General features: G+C 44.4%; 1 protein-coding gene across 3 annotated transcripts in view; it reads right to left on the minus strand.

Annotated features, from left to right (window-relative positions):
* NFATC2 (nuclear factor of activated T cells 2) overlaps window positions 1-336 on the minus strand; it is a 134968-nt gene extending 134632 nt beyond the window's left edge. The window contains exon 1 of one of the 3 annotated variants that reach the window (XM_033153551.1): window positions 220-336. In XM_033153551.1, coding sequence (XP_033009442.1) covers window positions 220-283 — 64 coding nt within the window. In that variant the 5' untranslated portion in view covers window positions 284-336. The remainder of the gene's footprint in view (window positions 1-219) is intronic. The other 2 variants (XM_033153554.1, XM_033153552.1) reach the window with 2 other exon arrangements.
* Between the last annotated feature and the right edge of the window lie 11947 nt (window positions 337-12283).

The raw sequence follows: 12283 nt of genomic DNA on the forward strand, positions 1-12283 counted from the left end.
CCCAAAGGAAGGCAGCCCTGAGAACAAGGCAGGGAAGCGAAGGCACGAGCGAGCGAGCGAGCAGCTGGCCGCGCTCTGTCCCAGCGAAGCTTGCGCGAGAGATTCCTCAGCCGCGAGCGGCACAATCGAGGCCAGGGATAGAGAAGCGGAGGAAAGAGAAAGAAAGGAGTTTCAAACACCACATTTTAAAATAAAAATTAAAAAATGCAAGGACTCTACCTTGATCCACAGACCTCATGATGTGATGGTAGTGCACCAGCCGGCACGCCGTTTCTCTCTGCATTTGGATGGTTGTAAAGCTATTCTATGCAGAGAGAGAGAGAGAAGCAAAGAGATAGATATATATGTATATATATTTATGGATGTAGATGCTCTTCTCTAGACCATAGGCGCGCAGCGGGCAGCCCTGCTGCTGCTGCTGCTGGCCGGCCGCTTTCGCGTGGAGGGTCCGCGCGTGGGTCTTGGGAGCGCGCGGAGGCGCTTCTTCTGCGTGCCCCGAGAGGAGGGTAAGTCGAGAGGGAAAGGCCACTTCCTTCCCTGCGCCGAGTGTTTATAGTCGTTGAATGCTGTAAAATAACGGGATTCCCTCACTGTTTCCTCCTGTTTATGCCCAGCGCCATGGAAACCCTTGGATCGGCTCCATCTCCTAAACGGAGGGCTTTCCTGCAAACTTCCACACTCAGGAATCCATGACGTCTCCTTGCGCCGGAGCCAAAAGGCGGCCCTGTGGCTTTCCTCTCTCTCTCTCTCTCTCTCTCTCTCTCTCTCTCTCTCTCTCTCTCTCTCAGCACAAGCGCCCGATTGTTGAGCGGAGCGAAGGGGGGGGGAGAGGGCGCTCGGAGGGAGAGAGATGGATAGTCGAGGAGTTTTCTTGCTCTCTCAGCACCTTTAACCCCCCCCCCCGGTCTATAATAATAATAATAATAATAATAATAATAATAATAATAATAATAATAATAATAATAAACCACTGCAGGAAAACCTTGCAACTCACCAGCTTACTTTTCAAAAACATCAATAAAATTCCAGGGGAATCTGATCCTGCCGAAGCTGAGCACTCATCTAAAGACAATTGTCACCGCTACATTTACTGCATTCTGTTCATACTCCCACATTTTAACACCTTGAAAAAGTTCAAGGCTGCCTACAGGGTCCTGCCCCATTTCCCCCCCCCCCCTTACAACAACCCTGAGAGGGAGGAGCAGGGATGGCTTTAAAGGGGGAAGAGGCAAATTAATGGAAGATAAGGCTAAGCAGGGAGCAGGGAGTGCTGTGGTCTAAACCACTGAGCCTCTTGTGCTTGCCGATCAGAAGGTTGGTGGTTTGAATCCACGCTACGGAGTGAGCTCCCATTGCTCTGTCCCAGCTTCTGCCAACCTAGCAGTTTGAAAGCATACCAGTGCAAGTAGGTACCGCTGCGACAGGAATGTAATTTGTGCGCTCCGGTTTCCATCATGGTGTTCCGTGCACCAGAAGCAGTTTAGTCATGCTGGCCACATGACCTGGAAAGCTTTCTGTGGACAAACGCCGGCTCCCTTGGCCTGAAAGCGAGATTGAGCGCTGCAACCCCATAGTCTCTTTTGACTGGACTTAACTGTCCAGGGGATATTTACCTTTACCTTTTTACCATGCCTCTGAATCCTAGTTGCTGAGAATCACAAGTGAGGAGAGTTGCTGCTTCCCTCAGTGCCTGCTGGCAAGTTGGCCGTGGCATCTGGTTGGCCAAGGTGAGAACAGGATGTTGGACCAGGTGGGCCTTTGGTCTAATCCAAAAGGGCTCTTTTGATGTTCTTAAAGTCACCCAATGAGCTACATGGCTGTGTGCGGATTTCAACCTTGGCCTCTCCAACCATTGCACCACAGGGCTCACCATGAGATTTGAGGCGCCTTGGAAAGCCATGGGACACATAATCTGGCCTTTGGAGGACCCACTGAGTTCAATGGGGCTTCCAGAGACCTACACACTGGTAGGATTCCAGCCATAAGTGCCAGTGAACCAGATGCTTAAATCTCTATTGTTGATGAAATGAGATGCTTCAGTTGGACTGGATTCTGACCCAGCTGTAAATCAATCAGATGCTACAGTCTAGCAATTTTCTGAAACAAAACACCATTCCTTCCATATATCTAGTGACAGGGTGGCAGATATATACTGGGGAAAACTTAATTGAAGAGTGAGGTAGGTGAGAATCTATTGGTACAGTATTTGGAATATTTTTTTTTAAGTATGTGGAGTTTCATTTGAAAGATCTGCCCAACTCCAAACATCAACCCATCTTCACCAAATATAGCTAGAGAGCTTAAACACTAGCTCCTAGGGGCCGAGGCACTTTCACCACCCAGTGTTTTGTTTTTGAGGAGGCCAGGCCCCCTCAGTCTTCAGAGGGCCATTCAGCCCCGTTCCCTGGCTCCTTGTGACATTGTGTGCATCACACAATGTCACATGTGTGATGTCAGGGCATAGCATCGAGCCCCCTCAATCATCTTGAGAAGATGGCACCTCCGATTGCAGAATGTCCATAGTTTTCACAAAGCGATCTCCGCTAAGATAGTAAAATGACCAAGCTTCATATTCTGAAGCAGTTTATTCAAGGACCAAGCTGGGGACAAATAGCAGAGGCTGTTGCCGTTTTGTCCTGCTTGTATGCCTAATTAGAAATCTGGCTGGCCACTGAACAGAAGAAGCACTTGCTGGATCAGACCAATGGGTCATCTATTCCTACCGGCAACTGGTATTCTGGAGTATTGCTGTCTCCAACCATGGAGGCAGAGCAGACACTGAGAGCTTTACCCTCCATGAATTTGTCTAATCTTCTTTTAAAGCCATCCAAGTTGGCAGGCATCCTGTGGAAGCGAGTTCCATAGTTTAACTGTGTACCTGTAAAGAAGTACTTTCATAGTCCCAAGCTTGGTGTTTTTATTCCATTGATACTGCATTTTTATCCTACACTTTCTCTGGGAAACCGAGCGGGGTGTATATGAGTCTCCCTCTTCTACTTTTGCCCTCACAACAACCCAGTGAGGAAGGCTAGGTGAAGAGATTGTGGTCACTCAAGGACCTTCTTGACAGAGCAGGGACTTCTGAACCCAAACCTCCCCAGACCTAACCCAACACTCTTAGCTATTATACCACACTAGTATGTATTATAGATTCTGTTAGATTCGGACTATTGCCAACACACACACACACATATTTGCAGAATGTTTACTTTGCTGCAGTAGAGAGCTTTTGCATGTCAGTTTATTTGTTGTAACACACGTCTTATTCTCGATTTATTACTTTGCAATAGTCACAATCTCCCATTCCCATAAATACTGCATTAGGTTTGTTTTTTTTAAAAAAATTAAATCTACAGTATATTGTTACATGCTGCCCTGGAATCTGATTCAATGAAGGGCAGTACAGAAATGTTTTAAATCAATCCTTCAATAAGTAATCAATAGAGCCCATAAGCAAATCATTCAAAAGCAGGAAGAAATCCATATTCTCTTTCTCAGGTTTCTATACCATTCTTTAACTGCTATGAATACATGGCCAAACTTGAACTATTTAAATCATAGGAGACACAACAACCTCTTGTTCTGTGCTCCTAATTCCTGTGGCTCACAAGAATCCCCGTTCAATCTTAAGCGAGTACTGAAGCAATGGAAGCCACTTTATACAAGGTGAGACAATCTCTGCCCATCTACTAACTTGGTTCATATACATTACTATTGATTAATGATTCTCCGAGGTTACAGGCAGAAGAGATCTCTCCCTTTACTTGCTACCAGATCCCTTAGCTTGAGGTGCCAGAAACTGAACCAGTGGCACTCGGTGCATGTCAGCAAATGGGGCACTGCCCCACCAGTCTCTGCCTGCCCCCAGCCGGCCTCCACTTGCCTTCTTACAGCCTGTCAGTTTCCTCTTCCTTAGGCCCAGTGTTGCCCTTACAGAACTCAGGAGGGAGAGGGACAAACCTGCCAATGAACTTGGATTCCAGCTGCACAAACTGTGGGCTGGCTGGCTGGCACCAGATGAGACCTTTTTCCATCCTTCCTCTCCTTGGTGCCCAAAATGCACTCTGTGGAGTTTCTGCTGCTGGTTTTGTTGTGGTGGGGTTTGTGTAGTAGCAACTGGATCGGAGGTGAGGGGGAATGTGGTGCCCCCTCCTCTGCTGTGTCACTTTTGGAAGCGCTAAGGTGGAAATGCTCCGGTGCCCAGGGGGGGGGGCGAGTTATGTAACACAACCTCTGCTGAACTCTAAAAAGGCTGCAGAAGGCTGCCTGCATGAGCTCAGCTGAGGAGGAAGGGGGCGACCTGCAATGTAATGGATGTGTGAGAAGGAGAGGAAGGGAAGACTCTCTTTCAAAACTGGGGGGGGGGTTAAATCTGTCGCAGTTTAATGATTCTTATAGTTAATTCCTAAAGAAGCCATGTTGTGGGTCACTGGGTTATATATTTACATGCAGTAATTATTGTTGCATATCATTAGTTATTAAATTTCTATACTGTCCTTCATTGAAGGATCGCACGGCACTCACTGTACAATATAAAAGCACAAAATTACATAACATAGTAACAGACAATTATGATACCATCCCCTTATGGGTTAAAAGGCTTGTTTAATTAGCCAAAGGCCTGGAAGAAGAGAAATGTTTTTGTCTGGTGCTTAAAGATATTATTATTATTATTATTATTATTATTATTATTATTATTATTATTATTAATACCCTGCCCATATGACTGGGTTTTCCCAGCCACTCTGGGCTGCTCCCAACAGAATATGAAAAACGCAATAAAACATCAAACATTAAAAACTTCCGTAAACAGGGCAGCCTTCAAATGTCTTCTAAAAGTCAGATAGTTGTTTATTTCCTTGACATCTGATGGGAGGGTGTTCCACAGGGTGGGTGCCACTACCAATATGGAATGAAGGTGCCAGGCGAGCTTCCCTGGGGAGAGCATTCCACAAACAGGGAGCCACTGCAGAAAAGGCCTGTTCTTACTCTGCCACTCTCTGAACCTCTTGTGGAGGAGGCACACAAAGAAGGGCCTCAGCTGATGATTGCAGGGACTGGGTTGGTCCATACGGGGAGAGATGTCCCTTGAGGTATTGGGATCCTGGGCCCTTTAAGGCCTTATAGGTCAAAACCAGCACTTTGAATTGGGTCTGGAAACCACTGGGGGAGAGTCCAGCGAGGAAGAGTCTTATTTCTTAAGGAGGTTTTGTATCCCTTTCCCCAGTCCTGGAAGGAGAAAACATTCGGCTCTGGAAGGCAGTTAGCCCAGCGCTCTTAATTCAAGCACAATGACCCAAGTCTGAATTTCATTTGCATTGTGTTGCACCGGTTGTGAATGCTGTTTATGTGGAAGCAGAGGAGTAATTGACTGTACGTTCTAGCTAATGTAGGTTTTACATTCTAGACTTACTGAAGCACACACACATACCTATTTAAAAATCGCAAATGAAAACGCCATTGTTTTGAATAAAGCTATGCACAAATAAATCAGTCAGCAGGTGACTCCAAAAACAATGGGCGCAATCCAGCCAAAACATGAGCACTTCTGTGATTTCAAACACAAGCTTAACTCTCTGTGGTTGAAATCAATGAGACTCCCTTACACCACTTGCCTGCCATTACTTGCACCCAGTGCATTTTTTCAAAATATCAAAGCATTAGAAAACACCAGATAAATTTATTACTTGGGTGGGAGACAATGGAGGAAACAGTAAAACCAACAATGATAAGTTGGGCTAGCGACGTTGGACACAATATTGATTTTATACTATGGGAACAACAGTGAAAAGTAAATACAGTCATACCTCGGGTTGCGTTCGTCACGGGATACGAACACACCAAACCCGGAAGTACCGGAACGGGTTACTTCTGGGTTTGGCACTTCACGCATGCGCAGATTCAACGCCGACTCATGCTGCGCACATGCGCAGATTCAGCGCTTCAGGTTGCGTTCTTTTCATGTTGCGAACGGGCCTCCAGAACGGATCCCGTTCACAACCAGAGGTACCACTGTGTAAGATTTACGGCATGCTATAAATTAAGAGAAAACTTCGTGAAGATGCAGCATAGGTGGTATCTGACACCCAACAGATTAGCAAAAATGTCAAAATCAATAAAAGGTAATAGTTACAGGTAGGTAGCCGTGTTGGTCTGCCATAGTCGAAACAAAATAAAAATTTAAAAAATCCTTCCAGTAGCACATTAGAGACCAGCTAAGTTTGTTCTTGGTAGGAGCTTTCGTGTGCATGCGCACTTCTTCAGATACACTGAAACAGGTCACCAGAGCCTTATATATAGTGAGAGGGTGGGGAGGGGTATTATTCAGAAGGGTGGTGGGAATGGGTGATTGACTGATAGGTGTGGTAAACCTGTTGACAACTGTTAACGACTGCAATTGGTATTACATGAAAAAGCAAGGGGTGAGATGGCTAAAAATAGCTTTGTCATGTATAATGAGATAATAATCCAGTGTCTCTATTCAGACCAGGTCTCTCCATGGTTTTAAGTTTGGTAATAAGTTGCAATTCAGCAACTTCTCTTTCTGAAATTCTTTTGTAATAAGACAGCTACTTTGAGATCTTGTATAGAATGTCATGGGAGATTGAAGTGTTCTCCTACTGGTTTCTCTGTCTTGTGATTCCTGATGTCAGATTTATGTCCATTTATCCTTTGGCGTAGGGTTAGGCCTGTTTGTCCAGTATAGAGAGCTGAAGGGCACTGTTGGCATTTGATGGCATACACTATGTTAGAAGATGAGCAATTAAATAGTCCTGAGATGGTATGTTTGATGTTGTTGGGGCCAGTAATGGTGTTGTCTGGGTGTATGTGGCAGCAAAGTTGGCATCTGGGTTTATTGCAGGCTCTGGTACCAGTGTCCATTTTAAGTCTGGTTGTTGTATTATTGTGGGTGAGGAGTTGTTTAAGATTGGGTGGCTGTCTGTAGGCAATGAAAGATCTTCCTCCCATAGCTTGAGAAAGAGAACTGTCATTGTCTAGGAGAGGTTGTAGATCTCTGATGATGCGTTGAACTGTTTTAACTTGGGAGCTGTATGTGATTACTAGTGGTGTTCTGTTATTTTCTTTTTGGGGTCTGTCTTGCAGCATGTTTTCTCTGGGTATCAGTCTGGCTCTGTTGATCTGTTGTTTAACTTCATCAGGCAGATATTTTAGTTCTAAAAAGGTTTGTTGTAGATCTCTTAGGTGAGAGTCTCTGTCTGTAGAGTTGGAACAGATGCGACTGTAACGTAAGGTAAGTGTTTGAAGTGTAAAACAACAGAAGGAACCTTCTACCACATGTGGTGGTTGTGTAGCATCATTAAAAAATTATTGGGAAATGATTTATACTGAACTTTAAAAAATGTTTAAAAAATATTTTGTTAAAAACCCAGAAGCACTACTGCTGGGGTTAATAACAACAGAAGTTTCCAATAAAGAGAGGCATTTGTTTCTATTTGCTACAATGGCCACCCACGTATTATTAGCACAAAAATGGAAAACAGATAAAGTGCAAACAAAATAAGATTGGCATATTAAACTGTTAGAATATGAGGAGTTAGCAGGGGTGACCACTAGAATAAGAAACCAAAATGATGAAAGCTATAAAGAGGACTGGATACTATTTACAGAAATAGTATCCAGAAATAGTATCCAATATGTTAAAAATGTTATAAGCCAACAGAAATAGTATCCAATATGTTAAAAATGTTATAAGCCAACAATTTACCTAGCAGGATGGTAAAATTTTCAGCAGAGTAAGAAATAAAGTATATAAAAATGCCTGCGATAGACAGGGTGAACTAAGAAAACGCAAGGAAAGGGGGTTAAAAGGAACCATGGAAAGAGAGGATAGGAAGTCAGTGAATGTTTTCTGATTTTTTTGTCGATTGTTCAAAATCTTTGAAGGGGAAGATTTTTCTTTGTTGTATCGATTTTGTTTATGCTTTGTTGATGTGGAAACTTATCAGAAAAGCAAAGAAATAAAATATATATATTTAAAAACGCCAGATAAAATTTACATTAGAAAGAGTGCTTTGGAAACCTCTATTTACAAGGGTATTTCTATAAGGCAGGGACTATTTGCAATCCGCAGAAACTGTCATGGGTATTGTTATGTATTCCCACTATTTAATAGGTACAACAAACACAAACGGCAGCCAAGCATACACCAGAGGTTATTCTGTTGGCTACAATGGAATGCTTCTGTCAAGACTTGTGCCAGCAGCAGGAACTGAGCATCAGGGAAGGCCTCTGTAGGTATGTGCTCTATGGGTGTCATGTTGGTGACCCCTGAAGATTCCAGAATTCTAGTTAGCATTCCTCCATCCCCATTAAATACAATTGTTTTTGAGAAGGGAGAACTTTACTGTGAGCAGCAAGGTTAGAGATGGGGCGGGGGCGAGGGCGAGGGCAAGGGCGGGGGCGGGGCGGGGCAGGGCGGGGCGGGGCGGGGGTGTAATAAGAGAAAGGCCAGGGAGCTAAAATCTCATGGAAAGGAATAGGACATCCACATTAAAATAGGCACCATTGATTTCAATGCAATGGGGGACACACACACACACAATATTCTATTTACATGGATGCAAAAAAGACGTATAAACCAGTACATGCTGCCATGTGAAAAGCAACATGTGTATCTGTTTTCCTGCATATTATATGTCCTTGCCGATCAGAAGGTCGGTGGTTCAAATCCCCATTACGGGGTGAGCTCCCGTTGCTCGGTCACTGCTCCTGCCAACCTAGCAGTTCAAAAGCACGTCAAAGTGCAAGTAGATTAATAGGTACCCACTCCGGCGGGAAGGTAAACGGCATTTCCATGCACTGCTCTGGTTCGCCAGAAGCGGCTTAGTCATGCTGGCCACATGACCCGGAAGCTGTACGCCGGCTCCCTTGGCCAGTAAAGCGAGATGAGCGCCGCAACCCCAGAGTCGTCCGCGACTGGACCTAATGGTCAGGGGTCCCTTTACCTTTACCTATATGTCCATTTGGAAGTCGTAGCAAGAAATGCCCCTTGTTTGTTTGCATGTGCCCCAAGGTAAAGCACTCTCTGTACATTTCAAATTATCCTATGAGGATTTCCCACAACTATTTTTTTAAGAAGCAATGCTTCGGCACAGAAGACATGTGAATGAAGGCAGTAGTGGAACTTGCCTCCAGAAAACCCTGAAATAAGCTTACATGCAAATAAAAGGCAAGCAGTAAGTAGTCTTGGAGCTGAACATGGCTGAGAGTGACGTCATGTAGTCTCCACGTTGTCCTTGGTGAAGAGCAACCACTTCATGGTGTGGCCACTTTGAGGAGATGATAGAGGTGCTTCCTACATGTATCCTTTCATCTCTGAGTTGGCAACTGAGCTATGTGGTATGTCACAAAGTCATATGACTATGTGAGACACCTTTGACTCTGAAAGTGTATTCAAAACAGCAGCAGGTTGCTCCCATGCAATTGCCAGCATTCTCACCAAAAATTGTTTCAGGATTTCCTGAGGAAAGCACTTCTCCATCCCGCATTCACCTGAGGGTTCATTCACTCGCGTCCCGTAGCATTTAAAAAAAAAAAATGGCTGTGAAAAATGTTCATATAATAATTTAAAATGCACCAGGGAGTGCTTTGCTTCAGGACAAATGTGAACAAACGAGGGTCATTTCCTGCTGTGACTTCCAGCACAAATATGCAGTAAAATAGTTCAGGGTCCTTGCCCTGGTGCTGCCTGTTGATGATCCCTGCTTAAAAGCTTGCAAGAACAGCTTTCTGGGGAAATCTTTCCCATTATCATAAATTGAATAGCCCTTCCAAGTGAAACACACACACACACACACACAGATGAACACTGGTGTTGCATTGCAATATTTCTTGCAAGAATTGCGTTTAAGCTAAGACGAAAACTGTAAAAGGAATAAGAGCAACACATGCATGAGACAGTGAACATAATATATATCCAGAAAACTGAAAGGATTCAGAAACATACAGGTTTCACTAAACAAAGAAAACACATTCGGACTACTGTACTAGAATGAGTAACTCCTGCTGAAGGAGCGTCTCCACCCACATCGTTCTGCCCAGACACTGAGATCTAGCACCGAGGGCCTTCTGGCGGTTCCCTCACTGAGAAGCAAAGCTACAGGGAACCAGTCAGAGGGCCTTCTTGGTAGTGGCACCCACCCTGTGGAACACCCTCCCATCAGATGTCAAAGAGATAAACAACTACCTGACATTTAGAAAACATCTGAAGGCAGCCCTGTTTAGGGAAGTTTTTAATATGTGACATTTTAATGTATTTTAATCTTTGTTGGAAGCTGCCCAGAGTGGCTGGGGAAACCCAGCTGGATGGGCGGGGTACAATTATTATTATTATTATTATTATTATTATTATTATTATTATTATTATCATTATTATTACACCACCAGGAAGAGAAGCAGTACAGAGGTAAATGACAATAAGCTCTATTGCACTGGCAAAGAAAAGAAGGAAATGAAATATCTATATAACTATATATAAAAAAGCAGAGCCACTACCTAAACCGTCAAAATCCTACAGTGCAGATGCATGCATAAACTGTGGGGCTCCACACAGAATACAACATTTCCCCTATCTTTAGACCCCTGAATCTCCCTTATGTTGTTGTTGTTGTTGTTCAGTCGTTCAGTCGTGTCCGACTCTTCGTGACCCCATGGACCAGAGCACGCCAGGCACGCCTATCCTTCACTGCCTCTCGCAGTTTGACCAAACTCATGTTAGTAGCTTCGAGAACACTGTCCAACCATCTCATCCTCTGTCGTCCCCTTCTCCTTGTGCCCTCCATCTTTCCCAACATCAGGGTCTTTTCCAGGGAGTCTTCCCTTCTCATGAGGTGGCCAAAGTACATAAGGGAAGAATCTCCCTTATAGTTTACTGCAATTTTGTCCAGAATGAGAATAAGTTGTTATTCCTTCAGAGGCCGTGTGGATGTAAAAATATTGATGGTCGGGGGTGTAACACCTTTTATGTTGAGAAGGGACATTTTTTTATAAGATCAAGGGGGGAATAAGCAGGTGGGTTATCCTGCATGAATGGTGAGAGTGATATTGACCATCTGGAGGGTGATGCTGACCAGAAAGGAAAGACTAGGACTAGTATAGCAACTCCTGGCATTGCTCAGGGACAGGGGGGTCTCATAAACCAACATGTTTCCCATAGTGAATGGAGAATGCAGGCTGCCCAGGTGGAAAGATCTGCCCCCGCATTCCTGCATTACAACTGGGAGAATCCCCTTTCCGCGGTTAGGACACTTAGTTTGGCCTCCCTCGGCCAGGACAGCTTTAAAAATACATTGTCTTTCTTTAAATAGCCCAAAACTCCATCTGCTCCTGGTGGTTCACATGACAGAGTTTTCTTAAAATATCCATTTTCCACCAGTGTCCTCTCTCTCTCTCTCTCTCTCTCTATTTTTTCCAAGTTTGAAAAATGCTGAATCCTGCTACTCCAATCCAGCTCCAGAGAGGAGGGTTGGCGAGAGAGATTGCCTTCCGTAACACTAGCATTCCCCAACCAACCCAGCATCTGACACCCTTCCAAGCGCTCCTGGAGAAAGCCAGCGAGAGAAATGTGGATCCTCCACAGGCTTCTGCTCTGCCGCTGAGTTAAAACTTTCCTGATGGAACGTTTTTGTTTCTGGCCTTGCTTCAGGAGACCTGAGAGTGACCATGGACTGGGAAGAGAACTAGTTCAGATGTTACATAACCCTCAGGAACTCCAAAGGAGGAGGGGAGCGAGTTTCCCTAGAAACCAGAAGAGTTTTCTATATAGTTATAGATTTCAATTCCTTCTCAATGGAAGGCCAGATGCCTCCCCCGCTTTTTTCCTTTCTTTTTTTAGTAACACAAAAAATGGGTTTTATTTTTGTAGGAGGCAGAAAAAAGAGGCTATTTATTCCTCCTTCCTTCAAATGTTCCCCCTGTCACCATTTCTCCCAAATATTGGATTAGTTGCTTTCCATCTGCATTGGGTCTCGTGTCCCCTTGTTAGAGGTGGGCTTGGGTCAAACGAGGACAAACTGTTGCTTCGTTTCCCCAGGTGTCCCTTCGCAGGGTCAGGCCTCTTATTAGTTGTCTGCTAGAGCAGAGACCCTCCTCACAAAGCCTCATTATTGCTACTCTTAATTCATAGGAAAGAAAGCTGTGGTCAGAAGCCTGTTGTTTTGTTCCTTTCCTTGCACCGAGTTAGTTGAATAAATGGAATCTTAGATTTGTAGGGTTGGAAGGGACCACAAGAGGCGTCTAGTTCAATCCCCTGCAATGCAGTAAT

Source organism: Lacerta agilis, chromosome 6, assembly GCF_009819535.1.
Source record: "Lacerta agilis isolate rLacAgi1 chromosome 6, rLacAgi1.pri, whole genome shotgun sequence".
Classification (NCBI taxonomy): domain Eukaryota; kingdom Metazoa; phylum Chordata; class Lepidosauria; order Squamata; family Lacertidae; genus Lacerta; species Lacerta agilis.